Source organism: Nannospalax galili, unplaced genomic scaffold (assembly GCF_000622305.1).
Source record: "Nannospalax galili isolate Female #2095 unplaced genomic scaffold, S.galili_v1.0 scaffold1264, whole genome shotgun sequence".
NCBI classification, from domain to species: Eukaryota; Metazoa; Chordata; class Mammalia; order Rodentia; family Spalacidae; genus Nannospalax; species Nannospalax galili.
In genome coordinates this window covers 374,499-401,671 of record NW_008351636.1, presented here as the reverse complement: position 1 = coordinate 401,671, position 27,173 = coordinate 374,499, and the positions used below count along the sequence as shown (strand labels likewise).

General features: G+C 42.7%; 1 protein-coding gene across 1 annotated transcript in view; it reads left to right on the top strand.

The window, feature by feature from the left end:
- Ephb1 (EPH receptor B1) overlaps window positions 1-27,173 on the top strand; it is a 514,312-nt gene that overhangs the window by 387,688 nt on the left and 99,451 nt on the right. Inside the window, exons 6-7 of the mRNA XM_008848545.3 lie at window positions 16,813-16,937; window positions 24,458-24,620. Of these exons, the coding sequence (XP_008846767.1) occupies window positions 16,813-16,937; window positions 24,458-24,620 (288 nt within the window). The remainder of the gene's footprint in view (window positions 1-16,812; window positions 16,938-24,457; window positions 24,621-27,173) is intronic.

Genomic DNA, 27,173 nt, shown 5'->3' with positions numbered 1-27,173 from the left:
TCTGGAGCATATGTCCTTCCCTCTGGAGAGACCAGCTCTGTTTGCCTCCCCTGTCTCTAAGCCTGTTCTTGCCTATCACCTCCATCCTGATTTGACTGAAATGTTTCTTTATCCCCTCAAAGGTATTTATCAAATAAATACCCAAGGCTCCCACTGGATTGGATTGTGCTTCACACATTTACCGTGGGGAGCGATGGCCAGGGATTGATTTGCATGTGTGAGCAGCAGTGGTCCCAGAAGGAGAGTTTCTGGTGGATGCCAAGTACCCAACCTGCCAGGAAGGAGCAGTAGACCACACATGGCACTGCCTCAGAACACTTGGAAAATTCATAATGTAAGGACTAACATTCCTGTTGTATAGTTGAAAAATAGGAGTCTCAAAGAAGTTAAGGCCTTGAGTTAACCTTAGCTCAAGGTCACAGAGTGAGCAGATGGTCAAGCCAGAACAGGAGCCTGCCTTTCGACAGCATCTGTAGGGCTCTGAACATAGCACTCCATTCCTGCTAATTTCTGTAACACTGGGCTAGGGCCCTGGGCTCCTTACTATTCCTTACCTCGCCTGTTTTCTTCACAGTTGTGATCTATAGTAGGGCTAGCAAGCTGAGTCCAAGGATGATTCGGCTGGGAAATGCTGTTCTAGAGAGAGCACAGGAGGTTGGTACTACCATATGATCCGGAAATTTCATCCTAGTTTTACCCCTGAGAGAAATGCAAACATATGCCACACAGAGAAACTGGCATATAAATATGCATAGAAACATAATTCTTTTGTGTGTATGTGTGTATGTGCATGCTTCTATGTGTGTTTGTGTGTTTTGTGTGTTATACACACGATATACACATGTCATGTGTAAGTGCATGTAGAGGTCAAAAGACAACTTTGGGGGCTGTTCCTCACTAGTCGTCCACCTTGTTTTTAGAGACAGAGCTCTCACTGGCCTGGAGCTCACTAAGTAAGCTAGACTGGTGGCCAGCAAGTCCCAGGTAGCCACCTGGCTCTGCCTCCCTAGTATTGGGATTACAAGCACACACCAACATACCTGAACTTTGTTTTCACATGAGTTTTGGTTTGAGCCCAGGGTCCTTATACTTGTAAGCCAAGAACTTTACCGACAGTCATCTCCCCAGCCTCAGCATTATTCTTTTCTCATTGTATTTATTTTTATTTTTAACATTTTCATAGACATCTAGACTATATTGTGATCATATTCATGTCCGTTGCTCACTTATCCCTGTTCCACTCCTTTAACTCCCTTCTCCTTCCAACTAACTCACCTCCTACCACTGTGTGTGCGTGTGGTGTGTGTGTGTAGGTCTTATTCAGGTAGTCACAGGTTCTGTGTGTCCATGATTGTGACAGCCTCCCCATATCCAGAAGACAGCATCTCATAGCCCTTCTCTCCATGCTCCCGCTCTTACAATCTCCCTGGTCCTCTTCCATGGTGTTCTCTGGGCCCTGGAGGGTGGTGTTATAGTCCCAGTTAGAACTACACTCAACAGTCACTTATTCTCAACATTTGGAGCAATTGTGAGTCTCTGCATTAACTGTTGCCCTCTGCAAAGAGGGCTTCCCTGACCCAGACAGAGAGCAGCACAGGCCTGTGAGTAGACGCAGAGATGTTTAGGAGGCAGTTTGGCTACACATACATTTAGCAAAACATCAGTAGAACATCAGAGGTCTAGGGCCCCTTCATACATGGGCTTTTGACCCAGTGTACAGTAATAAGAATGTATTCTCTCCTGTGGAGCAGAACTCAAATCCAATTGGAAAGTGGTTGGTTACTCCCAATACCCCTCCCCCCAAATATTTTTGCCAATAATGCATCAGTGGGCACATATTGCCTGGAAGGTCAGAATTGTAGCACAAAGGGTCCGCAGCTGGAAAAGATCATTGTTGGCTTTTCTCTTCTTGTAGACTGCATGGCACCTCCTGGCAATCTGAACTTAGCCAGCAGGGAGGAAACTTATAGCTCAGATCCACCCTTGTTCTTAACAACCCAAATGTGGAAATAACCCAAAAAGGAATGCTTGCTCACAATATTAAAAGTGATCAGCGGGCCTTGGATTTACATTGTTCAGACTGGGACAGCAGCATCCCTCTGGTGGAGTAAGGGTCAGTGTGAGGACCACTTCCCTTGAAAGGGCCAAGGAAAACTGCTCTACCATGTCCACTATGGATTAGTGTGAGGGTGAAAGATAGTTTCCTCTCTCTATGAATACATTCAGATATGAACTCCTTCAGGTTGGAGAAACCATTCACGTTTCAGGAGGCTTAGAGAGGTTTCTCCTGAGTAAGTTAGGGGGAACTCAGTTGTTACCTGCACCATCCCGAGCTGAAAGAGATGCCTGGGAGCTAGGAGAGATGATGGCCTTGGAACATGGCCATGCCTGGGAGAATTTCCACCCATACAACCAAACACAGTTTCACTTTTAGATAAGGCTACTAAATCCCTAAATCCAAGTATCTTATTTTTATAACCTCTTCAAATATTTAAAAAATATTTTATTATTTTTATTTTATGTGTATGAGAGTATTGCCTGTGTGTAAGTGCAGTGCCCATGGAGGTCAGAAGAGAGCTTCGTGTCTCATGGAACTGGAGTTACAAATGGTTGTTAGCCACCATGTGAGTGCTGGGATTCAAACCTGGGTCCTCTGCAAGGGGAGTGTTCTTAACCACTGAGCCACTTCTCCAGCCTCCCTCTTCAAACATTTTAAGTCCAACAGAACAACTTAATTTTGAATGAATTTGCAGTTTGCTGTGAGTTTTCTTGAAAATTATGCATAAATACTTTTAATGTCTTAAAAAGTATATTAATATAGTAAACTGTTATATCATTTATTAGATCCCAAAGTAGATTATGGTTGAAATTCTTTCAACAACTGTTGAAAGAATTATTTTGACCCAAAACTCAATTAAGAGATTAGGAAATAATTTCTTGTAAGCAAAGATAATGCATTAGAAGGTAGTGATTATCTTAGGGAAAAAAACTACTTATTTTTATATCTTAAAATCTGAGGTGATTAATTGTTGAGGGAAAAATCTCCCTATTGAATAAGGAAAATAAAATTATAAGAACACTTTGAACATGATTGAACCTGTAACTAAAGTAAAGGGTCCAGGAATGTGTGGTCCAGTAACATTGTCAAGGCTTCTGCATATCAGAACTCCAGGGTCCAGATTTGGAGTGATGGATATTTGAGACTGATTCATGACTTCATCTCAGATTCTACCTGAGTCTTGTCAGAGTGTTAGGCCTCATAACCCCCTTTGGAGCCTTTCATAACAATGGGACCCTGGCTGATGATCTGATACTAATCGCTGTGATCAGTGACTAGTGACCAGTTTGGGCTGACACTTGTCCTATGTCATGCCTGAGAGCTAGGGGCCATCCTATCCCCACAATTTATCCATAACTTATTTATTGTGGCAGGCAACAACATTTCATGCACTTTTTCTACTGTACGTGATGTACTATCTTGAACCTATCTGTTACTAAAGCAATTTGGGAGTAAAGTCTCCAAAAAATCTTCAGCGGCAGAAACAAAGACAAAAGACTTATTTCCCTTGGCGGGCTCTTGCTTCTCCACCTCTGAGCCCTCGATCACTGAAGTTTTAAGTTTTTTTCTAATTTTGACCTCCTTAAACAACCTCTTGTCGTTGGTGGTTGGCTCTCCTGGTGGATACTCCTAGCTCTAAGTCTGTTTGAACCGTGGTTGATATTTTCGTGAGGACAAATGAGATGCACTTCCTTGCGTCCTGCTCTCTTTATGATCCTGTTGGAGTAGCCTCTTTATTTTTCTAAGAGCGACTGCAGGGCAATTTTGATTCTTTTTAGATTTACTGAGAACCTCCTTTTTAGACCAAAAGTCTTTCTTGAGCATTCAGTACCTTCTTTTCAAATAACCCCTGAACCAAACTTTTCTTAAAAATGGCTCCTGTTTGTGTCTTTGCTAAATCTGAATAAGCTTCCTTTTCATTTCTGTCTCCCCGTAGAATGTTTAATTTAGTAAAAAGCTTTGTGTGTGTTTACAAAGCAGATTCTTTTAAGCATTCAGTGAAACTATTTCTTCTTCTGAGGATTATGGACAAAAGACCACTGGCCAGGACTGACTATTGAAATCAGTGCATTTGGGGGTCACAGGGGTTGCCTCTTGGAATTAATCTTCCCATCGCTTTTAATCTGCCTTAGTTTTTACTAGAGATTGGTGCTTGAGTGAATGGCTGAGCTCAGTTTTATTTTCTGTTTGTCTGATGGTTTCATAGCACATAAAACATCAGATTTAGGGGTGATGCTTGCCCTTGGTGAAGGAAACACCAAATCCATCACTGTAGGTGATTGCTGATGGCAGAACCTGAATGTAAGTTGCTTCTGCCTTTCTCATGGGGCAAGAAATGCTGTGTTTCTTTCTCTCATGTGTTAAATCCCAATCACAATTAAAATGTGAGATGTTTAGAGTGCCCTGTGTGAGGGCACAGTTTTCCATAGGGCTTGTGACTGTCATGTCATCACCATAAATCTGAGAAATGTTGACAGGGATGACCACTACCCCCTGACTACTTGTAGATCCATGAGCTGCCAGTTGGTTGCTGGGGAGATCTGTGCCATCTCCAGAAACAAGGGCATTTATGATTTTCACTATTGATTACTTCTGGCCCTCCTTGCCCTGTGCCTGTGTCTTTACAGTCTGACCCCACTAGACTCCAAGGACCATGAGACCAAGGCCATAAATCTCTTACCTCTGTCCCCAGTGGTTAGATCAGACATGGCATAGTGTTTGTCACGACTGTGGACTTTTGAATAATGGCTTTCTGAAGAAGAAAGACAAAGAGAAGAACCCAGCCCAAGGGATAGCCTCAGGCTATTAGGGTTGATCTTTCCAAAATTAGTGCACATGAATAGTACAAAACAATGGTATTTATTGTGATACTTTTATGCATGTATGTAACATACTTGGATTATATTTATTCCCTCATTAACTCTCATATTCTCTCTCTGCCTCCTCTTGGTTCTTTCTTCTTCGCCCATAGTGTCCCTTTGACTTTCGTGACCCCCTGCTTCTGGCTACACATATGAGAGAAAATAGATGATACTTGTCTTTTCAAATACAGCCTGTTTTTCCTAACATGATGATCCCCATTTCCATCTATTTTTCCTGCAAAGAATATGATTTTGTTCTTCCCTGTGACTGAGTAGTTCTCCACTGTGTATATACACCACATTTTTAATCCAGTTACCTCTGATTGGCATCTAGTCTAATTCCATAACTTAACTGTGAATACTGTCATAAGCTTGTATCTGTGTTCTTTACCACTTTGATTGCTTCGTGTACATATCGAGGCATAGTCATGCTGGATCATGTAGTAGTTTTACTTTTAGTTTTTGTGGAAGAGCCTCCATACTGATTTCCAAGGTGGCTCTACTAATTTACATCCCCTGCAACAGTATGTAAGTATTCCTCTCCTACCTCATCCTTTCAAGTTTTTGTTTCTGATCATAGCCATTCTGACTAGGGTGAGTTACAATCTCACCCACATGGCAGCTAGCAACCATCTCTAACTCCAGTTCCAGGAGATCTGAAGTCCTTTCTGTCCTCTGTGGGCACAGCATTACACAGGTGCACTTACATAAATGCAGGCATAACACTCGAACACATAAAATAAAAATAATGAAAGAGCATTTTAAAATCACCTAGTTTCATATTATAGAAGACATAGAGAGACTATAACTAACAAAAGACTATAGAGACATACTAACCAAGGAGCACAGAACTAGTACAAAACAGGTATGCAAAAAAATGGAAAAAAAGAAAGAGCCTATAGATAAAGGCTACAGTGATCAGATTCTTGACATAGATGACAAAAACATAAAAGTTGGGATAAAGAATGGTGTTGGAAAAATGGGATATCCACATGCAGGCAACTGGAATTAGAGCCCTATCTCTTACCCTATGCGAAAATCAACTCAGAATTGATCAAAAACCTGAATGTAAGACTTTGAAACTACTAGAGGAAAATAGAGCAGAAATATTTTAAGATACAGACATAAGCAATGACTTTCTGACACGACTTCCATAGCTCTGAAAATAATAGGAAGGATTGACAAAAGGGATTGCATCAAATTCAAAAGCTTCTGTCCATCAATGGACACAGCACAGTAAAGACAGCCTGCAGAAAGGGAGAAAAATCTTTGCCCGCTTTTCATCTGAAGGGAAATATTGAGTATATAAAGAACTCAAAAATTTCAATACCCAAAGAACAATAATCTAGTCAATAAACGGACAAATCGGAGCTGGAGAGATGGCTTAGGAGCACTGACTGCTCTTACAGAGGGCCTGGGTTCAATTCCCAGCACCCACATGGTGGCTAACAACTGTCCCAAAGCCCTCTTCTGACCTCTGTAGGCATTGCATGACATGGGTGCACTTACATACATGCAGGCAATATACTCATATACATAATAAAATAATAAATAAATAAATAAATAAATGGACTAATGAACTGAATAGATACTTTTCAAAAGAAGATACACAAATGGCTTATAACTTCATGAAAAAATGTTTAACATCCTTGGCTATTTTATACTTCCGTATGGATTTTAGGGTTGTTTATTCTCTATGAAGAATATCATTGGAATTTTGGTAGGGATTACACTGAATCTATAAATCACTTTCAGAAATATGGCCATGTTGCCAATAATTCTGCTGATCCATGAGCATGGGAGGTCTTTCCATCTTCTGATGTCTCCTTTAATTTCTTCAGGGTTTTATATTTTTTTATTACAGAGATTTTAAAAATCTCTTTGGTTCATCTTATTCCTAGTTTTTTTGAGGTTATTATTATTGGGGTTGTTTTCTTGATTTCTTTCTCATTAAGTCCATTATTGATGTTTAGAAAATCTACTGATTTTTTTTGTATGGTGATTTTTATAATCTGTACTTTACTAAATTTTTTAAACCAAGTCTAAAAGTCTTTGGTTTCTGATATTTTAATTTGACTTCCTTTCCTATTTCTTCCCTGAGCTCTTCAATGACTTACTGATGTGTCAGAAGTGTATTATTCAATCTCCCTGTATTCATATAGTTTTTGTGGCTTTCCTTGCTGATTATTTCTAGTTTTGTCCCATTGTGAACTGATAAGATACAAAAATTATTTCAACATAGTTTTTGTATTTGTTAAGATTTGCTATTTGTCTTTAAAATGACTTACTTTGGAGGAAGTTCCGTGAGCTGCTGAGAAGACTGTACATTTTGCAGCTGTTGGACAGAATATTCTGTAGATGTCTGTTGGGTTCATTTGATCTACAAGGCAGCTAACCTCTGCTGTTTCCTTGTTGATTTTTGGTCTGATGACCTATCTACTGGTGAGAGTATAGCACTGAAGTCACCCACTGTGTCAGTTAGCCTTTTGTCACTGTAAAAAAAAAAATGCCTGAGAGAAAATAACTTAAAGGAGGAAAGATTTATTCTGGCTCACAGTTCATAGTTTTCAGTCCACAGTTGGCTTGACTTGTTTCATTGTCATGAGTTTGTGGTGAAAAATGTCATCATGGAAGCAGGAAGGCAAGGTGGAACAACGGTGCTCACCTTAGACAGCCAGGAAGCAGAGAGGCGAGAAGGGGCCAGGTTCAATATATTCCGCTCAAAGATACCCCTTCCCCCCAGTAACCTGCTTCCTCAAACCAGGCCCCAGCTCCTACTTTCCATCACATTCAATAACGCACCAGGTCTCCATCAGTAAGTTACTCAAAGCCATTCTGGTTTAATCAATCTTAGTAGGACTACCAGCTCAGGACAAAGCTTCAAACCGTGGGCCTTAAGGAGATATTTGACAGACAAACAACAACATCCATTATTACTATACTGATACCTATTTGTCTCTTTATGTCCAGCAATACTACTGTTCTGTATTTAGGTATACTTATATTTGATGCATATATATTTATAATCACTGCATCTTCTTACTATAATGTTTCTCTTATCAACATGTATGACATTTATCTACTCCAGTTCCAACTTGAGGTCTGCTTTGTTGGGTGTGGGAATAGCCTCTTCTACCTGCTTTCAGATTCAACCTGCTGACTCACTGAGAATATCATTTTCCATCCTTTTACTATCAGTCTGTGCATTTCTTTGCCACTAACATGAGTTTCCTGCAGGCAATAAGCAGTTGTTTTTTTCTTTTGTCATTCAATAAGCCAGTCTTCTCTGTCTTTTAACTGGAGAAATACAGCCATTCACATTCAAGATTATCTGGTCTTAGTGATAATTATTCTTTCCTGTTGTATTAGCTTTTCTGTTGCTGTTATAAACACCAGGACCAAGGCAGCTTAGAGAAGGAAGAGTTTGGCTTCCAGTTCCAGAGGGATGAGTCCATCATGTTGGGGAGGCATAGCAGCAGGAATGTGCTGTAAAGGAAAGCCAAGAGCTCACATCTTCAAGCATGCACAGGAAACAGAGAGAACTACGCTGGAAATGGGACTCTCAAAATCCATTCCCATTGATGTTTCCTCCAGCCAGGCTGCATCTTTTAACCATCTGCAAACAGAGCCACCAACTGGGGCTAAGTACGCAAATATTCAGAGCCTATGGGGGACATTCTCATTCAAACCTCCACACCTGTGCTCTTTTGGTTGCTCTTATCTTCCTCCTCTGTGTGGGGGACTTTTGAGTATCTTCTGCAATGCTGACTTACTATTCTGAATTACTATAGTTTATGCTTGTCTTTGAAAGTCTCTGTTTCTCCTTCCGATTCTGAAGAAGAAATTTACTGGACACAGAAATCTTGGGTGGTAGTTATTTTCTGTCAGTGTGTGAGATCACCATTCCATCTTCTCTTGGCCTTGAGAGTTTCTGCTGAGAAATCTGCTGTTACTGTGAGGGACGTGTCTTTAGAAGTGAGTTGTTGCTTTACTTCTCACAGCTTTTCATATTCTCCTGTCTGTAATCTCAGCATGTTTACTATAATATCACATGGAAAGCTTCTTTTCTGGCCATGTCTGTTTAAAGTTCTAAATACCTTTGAAACCTTCATGTCTATGTCTTTCCTAAGATTTTTTGATATTGTTTCACCAAATGTTTTCTGTCCCTTTATTGTATATGTGAGCACCTTCATCTATACCAAAACTTTGTAAAGTTGACATCAAAGATAATGAATTTTGTGTTTCTTATTTATTTTATTCTTTAAATCTGTCTGAATGCTCTAATTATCACCTTTCTCTTCAAGTCTTGATATCTTGTTTTCTGTGTGAGCCCAGCTATTGGCAAGACTTTTAATTTAACCTTTTATTTGACTAACTGAGCTTTTCAGTTCCGAGAATTTGGTTTGACCTTTCTAGCATCTTTCTTTGTTGCAGTTCTCTCCCTTACTTCATTTAGCTGTTTATTTGTATTCTGTTTGAGTTCCTTGATCATCTGAATGGTAATTCTTTTGAATTCTTTGTCCCACATTTTATCCACTTTGGTAGCCCTGGAAACAGTTACTGTGTAATTAACTGTTGTTAGAGTCACGTTGCTCTTTTTGCATATTTATTGAATATCTATGTTGAAATTTGCACAGCTGAAGGGAGATGTTGGGAAGTTTGGGTCCCATCTATTCTTTAAACCGTAGCAGTCACCAAGCTTCAGGTTGAAGTAAGCAGTAATGAGATTGAAGTGCAATTTCCAGTAACTGGCCTGGGTCTGTAGCACAGCCACAAAGCACTCACCCAACATACTCAAGGCCCTGTGTACATTTTCAGCACCACTCAGAAAGAAAACAAACTGCTAATATCCAAAGCATATAACAAACCAAATATGGAAATACAGTAATAGCCAATTAAAGACAATCATCATTACAACCCCAATAAGCATAGTGGAAAGAGGCATGAGGAAAATATAAAACCAACCGAGATACTAGTTAATAAACATAAAGATTTCAAAATGGAAAACTTCAAAGACAAGAGGAAAATATAAAAGGGAAAAATGAGGAAAACAGAGAAAGAAAAATGATCTATTTGAAGTTTTTAATTTCCTCTAAAGAAGAGGAGAAAAGGTAGGAAGAGGATCAAGAAGTTTTTTGAGGCAGGGCCTCGTGTATCCCAGGCTGGCCTTGAACTCACTACGTAGGCCAGGATGGCTTTGAGCTCCTGGACTTTCTGTTTCCTCCTCCTAAGTGATGAGATTACAGGCTTGCACAACCATATCCAGGTTTATGAACACTGGAGACCAAACCCTGGACTTTGTCCATTTAAGGTAAGCTTTCTACCAACTAAGCTACAGCTACAGCCTAGAAATTAAATATTAAAATGAGAAATCCAAATGTAAAGCAGGCACTATCAAAAATATTTTAATAGGGAACAAAACAAAAATAAACAAGGAAACTACAGGTTTCCTTTCTGCCTAGGAGGCCAATTGTGCAGGCTTTGGAGAAAGGGCAGGCAGTGTGTGCTCTGCCTTCCTCTTTAATTCCTGTTGCTCCCTGGTCAGCTAGAAGGAGTGGTTTGTGGACAGAACCAGTTGTAATCCCTGGTCACAGGAAGGCAAGACCTTCACCAGTCAGATTCGAACAGGCTTCATGTTCTGCGTGTGCCTTCCGATGGCTGCCCTGACACTGGCTGCCCTGCTGCAGATCCAGTGGCCCTTCCACAAGGAGATTTGCTGGACAGAAAATGCTGTGCAGTTGCAACCATCTGCATTGAAGCAGGAACAGCATGGGTCCCATGCCCCGCCCCTCAATTCTGGTGTTCTGAAATCTAACTCGTAGCAGCTTGCATACACATTCCCAGCCCAGTTCTCAAACCTTCCTTCCCAAGAAAAATGACGTTTATTCCCTTCTGTGTTTCAGTCTGGTATGGTGTGCCACTTCGTGGAGCTCTCACCAGTTTTATTATAGTTGTTCTTTACTTTTTAAGACAAGGTTTTACCATGTAGTCCAGGCTGATCTGAAACTCACTATATAGGCCCAGGCTAGCCTCAATGTGCAGCAATCCTTCTGCTTCAACCTCCTGAGTGCTGGGATAAGAGGTGTAAGTCTTCAGACCTGGGTCTTAGCACTTTTGAGTCTAAGTCTTTTCTTTCATAGCCAGACTGGCTCTCCAGAGCAGCACTTCTATTTCAGCTTCTGGTTTCTGGTTCTGGTTCCCTTTGGCTGTCATAGCAGTAAGCCCAGGCAAGACCTTATCAAGATACTTTCCAACATTATAAAGTAAAGAGCACTTCCTCTGTGCCTTTAAGCTGTCCAGATTCCAGGTTCCCCTCCCTGTGTAGGCTGCACCTCTACCCAGTGCTAAGGTCTGTGTTAACTGTGTTTTCTGATTTTCTTCTTTCTTCCACCTCCCTTCTGCCCTCTCCTACACCGCATCATACTTGGTGCTAGAATGCTTTTTCCCTCCTTTTGCTCTGCTCTCAAGTCTCTGAACATTTTCTGAGTCTGCTTACAAGTAAACTTCAATGCCTTCTTATCATCACCAAACCCAAAGGGTAGCTGCTCACATGTGTTTGATTCTATCACCCCAGAGCAGGTGATGGTCATGCATGCTTCTAATCTGCCATCTTGTGGCCCTCTAATTTTTATTTATTACCTCCTATTTTTGGAAGCAGAGTCTTGTATGACCTAGGTTGGCCTTGAAATCACTATCCAGCCAAGGATGACCTTGAATTCTTGATCCTCCTGCCTCCACCTCCCAAGTACAGGCATTACGGGTGTGCATCACCATTCTCCATTTTCTATGGTGCTAGGGATTGATCCCAGGACTTTGTGCATGCTCAGCAAGCTGACCTGCATTCCTAGGTCTTAGTCCTCCGATTCTAATAGACATTTCAGTAACTAATGTCACCAATTAATGATACTTCACCTCTGGAGACAGAAGGATCCTGAAAACCTGTGTGTCACTGTCATGATCAGCAACAGATCAGATTGTGCTTCCACATGGCCTAAAAGGGCAGCTTGAAAGGAGGGAGCATGGAGAGGGAAAGTAATGTTATCACAAGCCCTTCAATCACCTTGGTGAATCCATTGGGATCCCCAAATCTGGAGCAACTCTGAAAACCTGTGTCACTTTCTCTGCACCACCCTCACTCTCTCACATAGCTCTGCCCAAGGCATGCAAGGTCTTGAGCAAGATGAACATGCACCGTCCACATGGTTAACCACAGAGGCTGTTGCTAAATCAGGGGCTCCATTTCCAGTTTCATTTCCCCTGACTTAGCAGCAGGATTTAACATATTGATTCCCCCGGGGAATGAATACTTCCACTTGGTTTCCAGGCAATCTCACTCTCCGCCTTTCCTTCTACCTCATTGGCCTTTCTCTTTCAGGCCCCTTTGCTGTTTTTTCCTCATTTCCTGCATCTTAAAACATTCTGTCCCACTGGTCCTCTTGATGATCTTCCAGTTCTACCACTTTCTGTTTCACTGGAATGCCGATGGGTCCAACTACACATGCGTCTTCCTACTCAGTGACTATTTGGAGTAACTTGGACAGCTCAAAAGTAGTAGGTCCAAAGCGGAGCACCTGGTCTTTCCTCTCAAATGGCTTCTGTTGATGTCTTCTCCCATCTCAACTGATGGCCGCACTCTCGGTGCTCAAACAAAACAAAACAAAACAAAACAAAAACCCTGCAGTCATCTTTAACTCATCTGTTTCTTCTATTTCTCACATCTGTGGAGACGTCCTAAATACAGGTGTCCCTTGACTTAAAATGTAGTTATGGCCTTATAAAACCATCGTTAAGTTGAAAAATATAATAAGTCAAAAATACATTTTAGGTGACTTTTCCTGGGGTGATAAATGTCTCATCATCCTAGATAGAGCGCTCATGAAAACCAAAACGATCCCCTGGTCTAGTTTAATAAACCAGTGAGTTATTGGAGTTATTTGCAAGAGCAGCTGTGTCACCAAGAAGCCCACCACAGCATGGGTGACAACTGATGAAAGCTACAAACCCTGGAGCTCCCTGCACAACTTACAGTCAGCTCCCCCAGAGAAAGTCTCACCACCAATTTTTATTGCTTATATAAACTTGTGAAGAGACCTTGAGAATCTTGTAACTTTCTGAGCTTCCTGAGTCTTACGAGCCTTCCTCCACCCTCCAGAAGGGAATATTTTCATTGGAAATAAACAGCTGCATCACAGTCCTCAGCATAACCAACATTAAGTTTAGCCCAACCTAACTTAAATGTGCTCATTTGGGCAAAATCATCTCACACAAAACCTGGTTTATAACAATATGTAAAATATCTTAGATAACCTAATGAATTTATTGAATAGCTATATTCAACAACAACCATAACACATATGTAAAAATGACCTGGCTATGTTATACCTGTAGGTGATGACCATTCACTCTATGTTGGCATGGATGTGGCTCATTGCTGCTGTCCAGCATAAAGAAAGTACTATACCAGATGCAACTAGGCTCAGGAAGAATCAAAATTAAAAATTATAAGGACAGTCTTTACTGAATGAGAATCCTATTTGCATCATGGTAAAGTCACAGAAGCTCAGTCACAAGTCATGTAGTTGGAGACTACTTATGTATACAGATTCTGTCCGCCTCCATTGTTAGAGCCTGGTCTCACAATGACTTTGTGATAGGTCCTTCTGCTTCTACCTGGTCCACATGTTCTGTTTGCAACACAATAGATGACACTGTTAGCACACAAGTCAGATCGTCATGTCATTACTTCTCGGCATTGCTCCTGTCACTCCTCTGAGTGGGAGCCACAGCACCCCCCATGGAGACTTCCTCTCTGTCTAACTCCACTGACTTTGATGCTTCCAGGTCAGACTCTAGCCTAGCTGTTTCCTCTCAAATACTCCCACCTCTTCTAGCCTGCACTCCTGCATCTGCTTCTCGGGGCAGCCTTTGCTGACCACAGGTTGGTCACGTACTTCCACACCATGGTATTCCATCCCCCTTCTCTCTGTTCTGTTTTTACTACTGTATCTTCTATATACTCTGATTTACTGATTATGTCTAGATTCTGAATCCTTCCAGTAGAAAAATTTTACTTTACTCATCAATGTATGTCTCAGATCTAGAGCGGAGCTGGGCATGATGGTGCACACCTTTATTCCCAGCACGTGGGAGGCAGAGATAGGCAGGTCTCTGTGAGACTGAGGCCAGGCTGTTTTGCATAGTGAGTTCCAGGCCAGCTACAATGTCTGAAAAAAAAACCTAGAACAGCAATTACATAGCACATGTACAATAACTGTTTGTTTAATGAATCATGAAGTTGGGCTATAACTTCAAGTTAGGAGAAAGAGAAAATCCACTAGAGGGTTGAATCAGGTTAAAATTATTTCAATTTATTAAATTAGTAGATAAAATTTAATATCCTAACAGTAAAGGCATACATATAAATCCCCACACACATACTGAGAGAGAATGCCTTGGGGCAACCTAGAGGACGTATGTGACTATGACTTCAGAATTGAACAAGGACATGTTTTTTATCCAAAAGCTAATAGTCACAATAATTAGAAGCTAATAGTCACAATACCCAAAACATGGTAGATATTAGGTCTATACTTAACTTGTAGTATAAACGGTGGAGGAGAATTTGGCTGATGTTTCTGTCTCGTGCCTATAGAGATTTAGATATTATGGGCCCCATTTGGTGAGAGCTACCATGGATAGCAGCCTGTCCTGCCCCAGCAGAAATGTTTGTAGTACCTGGCCATTCTTTTCAGTAGGAAAAACTCAATCTAACTTGTTTCTTTAGATGTTTGACAAGCTATTCTGTGCAACAAGGAACATCCTATTCTACCTTAGCTGGGAGACATGAGACCAATGGGAAGAAGATGGATTTGAGATAAGAATAGGAAGTGTAAGCACTGAGAGTTACAGAAACATGGGGCAGTAAGTCCCAAAGCCAGAAGCCTTCTGTCTCTGGTACAGCAGGAACTTGGCAGCAAATATTTGATAGAGACATTGTAAGGGGATTCAAGACTACATTAGTTCAGGTCCTCCATGAAGCAGACACCTAAATAGGATTAGATGCCTAAGAAATTTATTGAAGAAATGAGATAGGAGTCAGAAGGGGCTGGGGTGGGCTATTGGACCACAGTGAAGCTCTGATCCCTGCAAGGGAGAGAGGAAGACTGGATAAGAAAAATGTTACATACCTGTGCTATTGTTAAGAAACCTTGGAAAGATCATTGGGGGAATCTTAGATCCAAGGTTGTCTATCAGAAGAGCCCCATGTTTTGCAGGGATGGGCTGACTGGTCAGTCATTGGCTGGAAGTAACCTGCCAGAGGCAAGCCTCCATGTGAGCACAGTGGCCATTAGTCAGTTATGCCCCCAGGTGTAGGAGCTGAGAGATTCACTTTCATTGCCAACACATGGCTTCTAGTGGTCTGTGCAAACTGACCTTCGAAATCCCAGAGGACATTCTGATTTCAAGATGTCATCGTAACACTTGCAATACTTCTCATTCTACATGACTGCCCCGACTGGGAACATCTTTCCAATGTGTGCTCTGCATCCCCTCCCCCAGCACAGGCTGTATATTGCAGGTACTCCCTGAGTCCAATGAGTGGTGGGCAAGTCAATGCCTTCCCCCTTGTGTGACCTGCTAGCTGTGCTCTATAATTCCAGGTCTTGGAGGGAATCTATTAACTTAAATTGAGGATAGTAAATGTCATTCAGCCATGGTCCCCAGAGAAACCCTTGTAAAGTGGAGTTCGAGTGAAGAAACGACCTTCATCACTGCAGAAGTGCCAGGACTTAAAGAAACAGCCCCTGAGCAGAGCTCAGACTGAGCCTCATCCATTACCCACCTCTTCCCTTAGAAAGACAGCCCTCATTTATTATTTCCAGACTGTTTTCATTTTACTTACACTGTGTGAAAAATGTTGAATTGGGAAATAAATATTATTTCCAAACAGAAATTTCGTAATCATCTTTGCTGATCTTGGAGTTATCATCCCGTTTCCAAATGTTTGCTTTGTGTACCGCTTCATTTCTATTTGTGTGCTCCTTACTGCAAATGCTCTTATTTGGAAGACCGGCAGCATCTCCGTTGCTTGTCTGTGTTCATGTCTTCTTGAAGGATGCCTCCCCATTTCCACTGAATGTACATTAAAACCTTACATGCAGCAACAAAGAGAAATATTTTCTGGAATGTTCCTTTCTGTTGCACACCAATTCTGCGCTGACCAGTTCTACTCTTGTTTTCTCTTGCCCCAAGGTTCTGTTCTCTGCAATAGCTTAGCCTATTACTGCAAGACTGAAGCTTCCTTAGCCCCTTACATTTCAAAAGCATTCCATTGTTCCTCTTTTCCATCTCTTTTCCTCCCCCTTTTCCAATCCTCTTTTGTTATGTATCAATCTTTTAAAAGTTGTGAGTATGTCTGATTGCCTGCATGTGTGCCTGATGTGTATGTGCATGGACACTTGTGCCACAATGTGCATGCGCAGGTCAGAGCACAACTTTATAAAGTCAGTTCTCTCCTCCCATCTTTTCAAGGATTCCAGGGATTGAACTGAGGATGCTAGGTTTGCACAGCAAGCAAGCACTTTAACCCACTGAACCATCTTGCCAGCCCATGGATCAGTCGTTTGTTCCCTTCTCCGCCATGCAAATACCACATCACTCACTCTGGTCCCTATGCACACGTGCTTTCCTCTGCTACATTATCACCTCTTCTCTCCTCTGTTATCTCAATTCCTTTCAGTCTTCAAAGCCCACAGGAAGTTCTGCAGATCCAGCTCATCAGAAAGAAAGGATAGAATTCAAACCAGTCACCTCCATTATTTATGAAAGATGGCACTTCTCAATACTGAACATTTATTTCTTCAATTACCCTGTCTCTTCCTCTCTCCACAGCCCCCTCCACTGTTCCCATCATGCACCAGGTCAGTGCTACCATGAGGAGCATCACTTTGTCATGGCCTCAGCCGGAGCAGCCCAATGGCATCATCCTTGACTATGAGATCCGGTACTATGAGAAGGTGAGCCAGCTCTGCCTGCAAGCTTGTAAGACCCAGGCCAATACTGCTCCATGGTTACGGCCAGGGGTGGCACAAGGAGACAGGCTAGAGGAAGAATCAGGTGATGGTGCCCAGGAGCTTCCTGGGGAGTTAGCAGGGTCTGTCCTGTAGCAGGGTCTGTCCTGCCCAGGCTGTCTCTGTGCCAATATGAGAGAAAGACTCACCACTCTGTAGTTTGGACAGTTCATTCGACTGGACTAGGCAGGCCAGTTGCCTTACCACAGCTATGTGTTTGCTGTAGGAATGTAGATACCACTAAACAGCCAGGTGGCCCTGAACCTTCAGAGGGTTTTGTAGTCTTGTAAATGAGTTGTTTTCAAAGTTGTTGATCCCGTGGCTTCAATTTAAGGTTTTTAAAGATAAATTATATGCATGCAGCATGACACTAATATAGAGGTCAAAAAACATATAATTGGAAATTTTAAAGGGTGAGATAAAAATGAGTTAAAATAGAAATTTATGTGCTGTGTTCCCTGACTACTCTTTAGCAGCTGTTGCTGGGGGCAACACAGGGCATATGTTACTAAGAAAAGGGAAAAGAATGTGTTCTGTGGAGTTGGTTGGCCTGTCCATCAGTGAGGAAAGTGGAGTCTCCTTCACAATGGTGAACTCAAAAATCATAGGAAATTCCAATGCTTTCTGTACTAAGCCGGAACATTATTTTTAAATGCACCAGATGCCTTTGTTAATTTGTTTAATGAGAATTGAGTGAGCTACTGTTTGCTAGGAGCTATTTTAAGATATATTAGTGAACAAAAGAGTTCTGCCTTCAGGAGGCTTGTTTTCAAAAAGAGGGAGACAGTGAACAGTGAACATGGTGAATTCAGAAACTATGTAGGTTGTTTTAAAAATGGGTAGTACAAAAACAAACAAAGGAGCAAGGGCTGGAGATGGCTCAGAAGTAAATGCACTTGTCACTCAGCTTGACGATCTGAATGTGATCCCTGGAACACAGGTAAAGGTAGAGTGAGAGAACCTTTAAGTTGTCCTCTGCCCTCCCTCCATACACATATTGTGGCATGGTCCCCATCACACACATAAATAATAAAAATAATAGTAACAATAATAATAATAATGAGAAGAAAAAGAACTTTTAGTGGGGCGCAGTGGCGCACACCTTTGATAACAGCACTCAAGAGGCAAAGGCAGGCAGATCTCTGTGAAAATTGAGGCCAGCCTAGTCTCCATAGTGAATTCCAGGTCAGCTGGGGCTACAGGGAGACCCTGTCTCCAAAAGACAGACAGGAGATAGATAGATAGAGAGAGAGAGAGAGAGAGAGAGAGAGAGAGAGAGAGAGAGAGACCTGAAAGAATTAATGGGGAGGAGCAAGTTATAGAATTAAACAGAATGGTAATAGCCACTTGGAGAAGATAAGATCTCTGTATACACTTGAAGAAAGTAAAGTTGTTGTGAAGTAGTTATCTCAGCAAGGAAGGAATGGTATCCCAAGCAATGCCCCCCTCCCAAAAAAAGCCTATCACAGCTGTGACTCAAGGTGTGGGAAGCTGGGTAAGATTCCTGGAGTGGTGTGAGCAGTAAGGAAGACAGGTGAGAGTGTTTATTACCAGGGGAAGTAAACATGTTGAGCCATAATGAATCAAGTTTTACTACTGAGTAAGGCAGAGAGCCACAGAAGGTTTGAGAGCAGGACAGGGTGTGACTTATATTCTGAACATTATTCTTGCTGCTTCATTGCACATAGTTCTGCTAGATCCATAATCATCTGATGGGATGACAGATACTTGAATTGGGGTACCAACCATGAACTGTTGAAATGACTTCCAGATATACAGTATATACTAAAGGTAGAGCCAACAGGGTTTCTAAATTGGATGGGGTGTTGGAAGAGTTTGGAGTAAGTTGCTAGAATGAGGTAGGCACTGTTGACCGAGGAGGAGATCCCTGCAGGTGTTAGATATTTGGGGTAATGGAAGAAGCAGAAGTACAGGCAGGTCTGTGGCTCAAATGCCTGTTAGCCAAGTAGAGGTGTAGAACAGAAAACCTGTGCACGTTTGGAATTGGGAGGAGGGATATGTAGAAGATGACCATGCGGGGGTTGTTGGGATGTAGATGGTATGTAAACTCTGAGTTTGGGCGCAGTCATCTTCTGGGTAATGTAAATAAGAAGAGGATCAAGAATGGAGACCACAGCCCTGCCCCAAGAGGTGGGATGAACAGTGGACTAGCACTGCTCTGGGAAACAAAGTTCCAGTGCCCTGCACAATCACCCGGCCAAGCCAATATGGTCAAATGACTTAACCATTCCAGGAATCAGTTTGTGTATTTGTGAAATTGTAGCAATTTGCCTCCTTTAAAGTGGAGGTGCAGACTGATCTCCAGTCTAGGCTGTGATAAGGTGCAGCATTATGACAGCACCTGCCAGCCAGGTGGATAAGAGTGCATTCAGCTCTATGTAGACACGACGAGCTTTTGTAGACATTTGATTCTGAAAATTCAGTGAATTGGGGTAATTTAAAGCATTCGGATTCACAAGCACACATTATTCCCAATTCACTTTAGGGATCTATTTGTTTAAAATTTGGCAATTAATAACGTGAGGATTGACTTGTCAACATGTTTTGGACCAATGTGTTTGAACCCATTGATCTCATCTTGTACCCAAGTTGACCTAATAGTCCTACTGAGCATTGAATACCACATGATATCATAGTCATTGGCAAGCACCCCCACAACCCCCTTTACCACATAGGCAATCTTGCAGCTTTGTTGAAGTAACACTTTGTCTTTGAATAATACTAATTTTTCTAAGATGCACCAGTTTGGTGCCTGGGCTTGCGTGATAAGCGATTCTTCCTGTGTTCTGGTGTGGGGTGTAGACAATATTAACATCATTTCTTTGAATACAACAACATGCATAAAGAAGCTAAAAGCAAACAAACATTTGCCCACAGTCATACAGCTGAGAAGTGAGACCAGCCCTTCTGCCCTGGGGCAGGTGGCAGAGCTGGCAAAGGGCTGACTATACTGGGGGAATACCTGCCTCCCCTCCTCTGCTTCACCTGCTGTGCCCAAGGCAGTCATTTCAGTAGGCAGCTGGGATGAGGTCAAGGGCTTGTCTTCATCTGTGACCAAAGCCATGTGGCTCATGTCTGTGTGTCTTGGCTTCCTGCTTCCCAGCTCAGCCCAGGCCAAGCCCTGCCATTTCCTTTCCAGTCAAGCCACCTCCCTTGAAGCATTATAATTAACGTCAGCTTCTTAGGCTATGAAGGAGGCCAGTCTCCCATTCTAGGCCATCTCCTCACTTCCCATTAATTCATACTAATTATTAACAGACACATTTAGCACTCAATGCTCAAGGCCACTTACATACATCAGTGGAGCATATTATTGTCCTTATGCCAAAGGATGGGATGCTTTCCTTGGGAACACAGAATTCATGGTCACCCTTCAGCATATGCCTGTGAGACCTCTCCTTTGCTTACAAAGTACTCCACTGTGAAATCCATTACTTTTGCCTTGGCCATTTCCAATATGACTAAAGAGAAAGACATTAGCCTGTGAGGGCATTTTAAAATAATAACGAAAATGGTAATTCATCATATATTGAGTATCTATTATGTTCCAGATATACAGATATATTAGCTCTGATCCTTAAAAGAAGTATACTCATAACCAATTTAGAGATGATAGAACTAAATCACATAAAGGTTAAGTGACCTAGCCGTGACCACACAGGTCATAGCTAGGGAGTCATAGAACCAAATTGCAGATATTTTTGTATTTCAGTGCTGGGATCTCAGGGGCTCTGCATTAATGTGAACCCTGAAATAAAATACTAAACCTTAGTGTTAAACCCGCAGGCTTATAAGCAGAATAATTCTTATGCCTGTTCCACAAACACAGATAGAATCCAGCCCAGTAGATGTCTTGGGTTCAGTCCAAAGAAGCAAAAGTCCCCACTCCTCCATCGGGTACCACCTCCTCTCCCCATGGGTATCCCGGTCCTGTCACCTGAGCCAGGCATTATGGTAGCAGGAGAGCTGCCATAGGCAACATGTCCCGAGACAGGCGTGGCTGAGTGCAGGGGCACTTTAGAAAGCAGGTGGCTGGCCCACTGGTGGTCATTTTGCAACCTCTGAAAACTCCCCTGTGGGTTTCCTGCCCCACTTGATCTTCTCAGCCTGTGCTGGGGACACCTTTTCAAAATCAGTTAGGTGAATAGAATCAGTGAGGTTCTGGCTTCACCCCTAACAGCCCATTAATAGAGAGCTCAGATGCCAGAGAGCTGAGGACACTCCCAAGCCTCTCCCACACGCATCCCTTCCCATCTTAATATATTCCCATTCATCATTCACCCTTGTTTACTGTCTTGTAGCACTTTTCACTTCTGGTGTCAGCACGTGCAGGCAAAGCATGGGAGAAGTGTCTACATCTGCTCTCAGCTGTCTTAATGATTAAGTGTTTAGATCTCTCTGGCTCTTCATAATAACTGTCTAGGCAAGGGCCAGTTGGATTAGGTTTGGGGGATTTTTATTCCTTCAAATTTCAACATCACTTTCTTATAAAAACGCTTTCAGATCTTAGCAATATCTTGTGCTCAGCTGATTGCAAGCACAACTGATTGTGCTCAGTTGTTCATTTAGTCATTACTGAGTTGTGGTGAGCTGAAGCAGGGCAGAGCTGGGGTACTGGGGATGGAGAGATGATAGAGACACAGGCACTGCCCTCAGCAGCTGCATCTTCCATCTCTACATAGTTAAAATCAAACCAGTTATAAGCAACCTTATTCATCGCTATCATTCATTTGTCTGGAATTGATTAATGACTTGGTGGAGAACAAGAACACATTTTAATCACTGAACTTCTTCAAGAATGTGTAGACTGCAAAGTGATTATGGGTTAATGCTTGGTCTTCACCATCCAATGCCAAAATATCAAAACACTTTTTCCCACAGTAAGAGCTGCCCAATCAGAGCTTCACTTATCTTAGGCAGTGTGTGATTCCATCCAATTCCAGCCAAACTAGAGAATTCAGGCAGCTGTCTGCATTCTATAGCAATGGTGTTTTCTTCTTATTTGCAAGATGATGAGGTGATTTTTCAGTTTCCTGTCTCAGGTCTTTAGTGTGTCCAAATAGTAGCTCTAGATGGCATCCCTTCTACAGGTAACAGCCTTCTTCCGGCTCAATCCCTGACTGGAGTGGAGAGGGCACAGGGGATCCCCCTGCTGTTCAGGTAGATGCAGTGATGCTTGGAGAAGTCCTTTTCCAAACAACTTCTCCAAGGGATCAGTAGACAACCCTTTGAAAGTTTTAACTGTCAATTGAAATTAGCCTTGAACTTGTGTTCCCTTAAAGTGTTTTAAAACCGTTCATTGATCACTCCTGTGCTGCCCGCACTCCGGATAAGCTAATTTCTTGCATCTTGAGCCCTCTGGGCCTTCTCTTTGCATGTTTTATTCTGTTCTCTCTCTAGTTGTCATTGTGGCTAATTTCTTTTATCCTTTTGACTCTATTCATACAACTGTTTCCCTGACTCCTTCCTCCAAAATCTAGATTTGTTTCCCTTTATCAGATCCCTACATCCTGCCCCAAGCTTCCCTCTGCCACATCACTCCAGACTTTTATCATCTGTGTATCTTCCGATCCATTCCACAAGGTATTATCTCCCCAGATGAGAGCGACCATGCCTTTGGAGCCACAGCCCGTGTAATGTACCAGACAAGCAGTCGTGTCATTAATATAACTTCCTGGTTGAATAACTTCCTTCTCTCCTGGAGGAGAGAACCAGGCCAGCTTTTGCTTTTGCAAAGCAGAGTTCTAGATATTTTAGGAAAATGGGAAATTCTTCCTGTACTTCTTTTTTTCCTGGCTCACTTTTCCACGTTTTTGTCTTTTTCTGGGATTTGACTAATGGTATGCTTTACAGAATCTACCCATGCTGCCTTTCTCTCATTTGTTACATTGCTTATTGACCCACTGTGCCTAGACACATCACAGTTCCCCAGATCTGTACAGGAGGTTGAGGGGTGGGTCTGTCTCCATCCTCTCAGCCTCTTCATTTCAGTGAAGTCATCTTGCTCCAAGATTCATCGTGTGCACAAAGGAAAGCCCACACTCTTAAGTTTTTGTTCCTGTGCTCTTGGAGGTAGTTCAGAATCTTTGAAGAGAAAAGATATTCTCACAGAGAACTTGAGACCAGGCTAGTGTATGAGGTGCTGAGAGTGAGCTAGAAACCTCACAAACAATGATAAAGAGCCTGTGGGCTAGAAAAACATGAGGTAGACCTTCCTAGTGTGGGAGATGTGAATTCACACATGCTGAAAGGAGCAGAGGGAGCCCTGAATAGAGGCACTTAAAACCTGGTAAAACAACCTTGAGCATAACTCTGGTGGTTGGGTTGTGGTCCCAGACAAAAAGTAGGATCACAGCTTTAAGGGAATGTGAGATATTGAACCTGACTTTATTATGAAGGACTTGGACATCTAGATTTGGAAGTTTGGTCTTCATCTGGTGACAGTTTTAGAAAAAGCGGGGACCTTTAAAAAAAAAAGTACTTTGGCATTGCATGGAGGTCAGATGGGTGGAAAGCATCAGAAAAGATGAGCGACTACAAAAGTCTAGTCACCAGTCCAATATTAAATAAGATCAGTAGCACAGAAAGGGGAAGCAACACTTTAAAAGAACTCATGGTGGGAGCCAGGATGGAAAACAAAGACAAGCAAATCTCTGTGCATCAGAGGAGACATGGGGACAGAGCAGACACTGCAGAGGACTAGGCAGTGGTAGGGAGAGGCAGACATGGAGGTGGGGCTGACCCCTGGAGTTGATGGAAGGGCTAAGGACACAGAGAAGAGACATACTCCCTGGAACTGGTAGAACTGGTGGTGGGGACTTGGAACATTGACACTCAGATCAATCCAAGGAGAAGGTTGAATTTATCCTGCTTCCTGCAGAAGCAGATACGGAGGCAGTGCAGAATGACCTCAGCTACGTCAGCAGAAGAGAAGCAAAGCCTTTCACTAAACACTTGAGGGAAATACAGGAGTAATGTTGAAGTTCTTGTTCAGAGTGGCTGGGAAGATCTTGAGCAGGGAGAGAATACAAAGCAACTCAGCAGAAGCAAAGAGAGGTGGACTAGAAGCATACAGAGACCTCTAAGTTTGCTTCTGTCAAGGCTGGAGATATGACAGGACTTGCAAAGCTAGAGGATTGTTATTTTATCTCTGAACACCGAAGAGGGCTGGGACATGGGCAAAAAATGGCCCTGAATCCCTGTCAGGCCCCAGAAGCTCAGCTGTTTCCTCAGACTCCTTTCTTCAGCATGTGCCCAACTATGATTCAGAGCTGACTCTGCATTCCCTTGGACCAGGAAGACTGTCTCCATTCCCAGGGAGACAACTTCTAGCAAGTAGGACCAAGCACTGAGAGGGCTGTATGCTCAGACAGTGCTGGCTTAGTTACAGTGCTCATGAGCTGGCTAGTGACCCGTTTCTTTTCCCTTCCTTGTCTCTTCTTTAGGAGCACAATGAGTTCAACTCCTCCATGGCCAGGAGCCAGACCAACACAGCACGCATTGATGGGCTGCGGCCCGGCATGGTGTATGTAGTCCAGGTGCGCGCCCGCACTGTGGCTGGCTATGGCAAGTTCAGCGGCAAGATGTGCTTCCAGACTCTGACAGATGGTAAGGCAGGGAGGGAATGAGCCTTGGGACTGAAAATGATACAGGCAGTAGGGAAAGAGAAGCAGCCCTGAACTGCAATCACAGCAGAGACTAGTGTGCGCGCTAGAAACCAGTGGCATTCCCTTCATAAGATCGTGTAGACTCTATTGGTACCTGCCAGTTCTCCAAAGTCAGGTCTCTTTCTCTCCCAGCGTCTGATTAGGTTTGCCTTGGAAGGGCTGTGCATCCTATGTGGTTCCGCACGGGTACAGTAGTGAAACCGATACATGTAGCAGGTTCCTCCCTGTCTCCACAGGAGGATCCAGATGCCTGTACTGCTTCCTTGCCTCCACCTCACTCCTCTGTGCTTGGGCTCTAGTGTGGCGCTCACTGTCTACAGGAAAAAGCAGAAGAGATGATATTCAGAGCATGGCATGCACCTGGGATCTCAGAATATTGCAGTCATTTCACCTGTGATCTGCACTTATTGTTGAGGGAGGGAGGGAGGGAAGGAGAAGCAGCTGCCCCCAGGTGGTGCCCCCCACTTCCCGATAACACACTTGGATGATGTACAGTAAGCTGTCTGGCCCCTGTGGGACTGGAGTTTGCAGCCTGGGTTGAGTTTACTTCAGGTGCATTTCCTCTCCATGTTTCGAGGCTGGTGAGATGGAACAGAAAGTTGAGACTGTTCATTGAGATTAATAATGCTGCTGGGATGGAAAGAATGTAGGCCATCTGCTTCTCCCTTAAGGAGTCTGTCCCCCTTTTTGCACCTCACTTACCATCTAGATTTATGGGCACTTTGGCATCAGAAGGTACACAGGATTAAAAGCCCTAAACTCCAAATGCTCTGAGCACTGGTCTCTTGGCAATTCTGTTAGACAAATCCAGAAGTAACAAATTTCTCCCAAGAAGGCTATTCTTTTTACATTTGGCAGTTAAGTTTTGCAGACCCAAGAGAGGTTAGATGTAAGAGAGCTTTGGTAAGTGGCCAAATTTGGGAGTATTTATCTTAATGACGGGGCTCACATATTGGTGATGAAGCTCACTGGAGCTGCAGGCTGCTCCCAAGCACAGTGATGAGTCTGGAGATTGACCAGTGATGGGGTCGTTGAGGTGAGGAGGACCTGTGGGATCCCTCTAGGTCAGTGGCCACACTGTGCAGGTGACTGCCGCGGGGAGCCCTGGTTGCTCTTAGCTAGAGTGTATTAACCTTTTACTTATTTTTCACACTATTATCATTAAGATATTCAAGTCTTGTGTTGTTCTATGAGATTTGATTTATCAAAACATTATCAAGGACTCCTCACAGAAGTTCCCTACACTTTCTTCTGCCAACTTTCTTAAAAAAAATTGCGTGTTTAAAAAAAGCTCTCAGCTGAGGGAAACAGTCTGCCTTCTGTCTTTGTAATTAATTTCTATGGTCTATGGAGTGAGGGAGCGTCAAGAGCCAATTGTAGTCCAATAAAGTGCAGCTCAGTAAAGTGCTTGCTTTGCAAACATGGAGATCCAATTTTCAGACCCAGAAGCCATGTTTAAAAAATGCTGGGCATGTTGGTATACACTTGTAATCCCAGCACTGGGACAGTAGATACAGGTGATTTCCTGGAGCTAGCGGGCAAGCCAACCTAGCTTAATTGGTGAACCCCAGGTCCCAGTGAGAGACTTTGCCTCAAAAATCTAGGTAGATGCTGGGAAGATGGCTCAGTTAGTAAAGTACTTGCTGACCAAACATAAGGACCTCAGTTCAGATTTTTACTACCCTCATAAAAAGCCAGGCAGAGCAGCTTGTGTCTGCAATCCCAGCACTGGGGAGGCAGAGACAGGTGTATTCCTGGGCCTTGTTGTCCAGTCAGCCCAGCTGAATCAGTGAACGGGTTCAGTAAAAAGCCCTGTCTCAAAAAAAAGGTGGAGACAGCACACACACAAAGATAGACTGCTCCTGAGGAATGACACGCAAGGTTGTCTTCTGGCCTCCACAGCCTTGTCTTTAAAAGTTTCTTTTCTGCCCAGATAACTGAAAGATGGTTCATAAACACTGAGGAGCATAAGAACCCTCTGGGGTGTTGGCGAAATGTGTAGACACCCTGATATTCATCAGCAGACCTGAGGAGAGGCTCAGAGATCCTTATGTTTAACAGCCGTGCTCAGGAGAGCCTGGTAAATTTCACAGGGAACCTCACTTTAACAAGTTTTGTCATTGGGGCTGCCAGATGAAATATAGGAAGATCAGTTTAATTTGAGTTCCAGATAAACAATGTTTAAGGATAAATGTCTCCCATGCAATATTTGGTGCATGTTTATACTAAAATATCCTTTATTATTTATCTGAAATTCAGACTGAACAGATAGTCTTGTGTGTTGCTTGCTGTATCTGACAACCCTAATCATAATAAAGCATAAATAATTTGACCTTCCATGTGCCTGGGTCAGAAGCATTGGGTGTTGGCTCCTGAACACCAGCCTTAGGATAGCCACCACCATAAAAAGAATGTCAAGCTGGGACCGGTGGCTTGTGCAGATTTTAAAAAAGAACTAGATTTGGAGTATGCTTATGATAAGTCAGATACTATG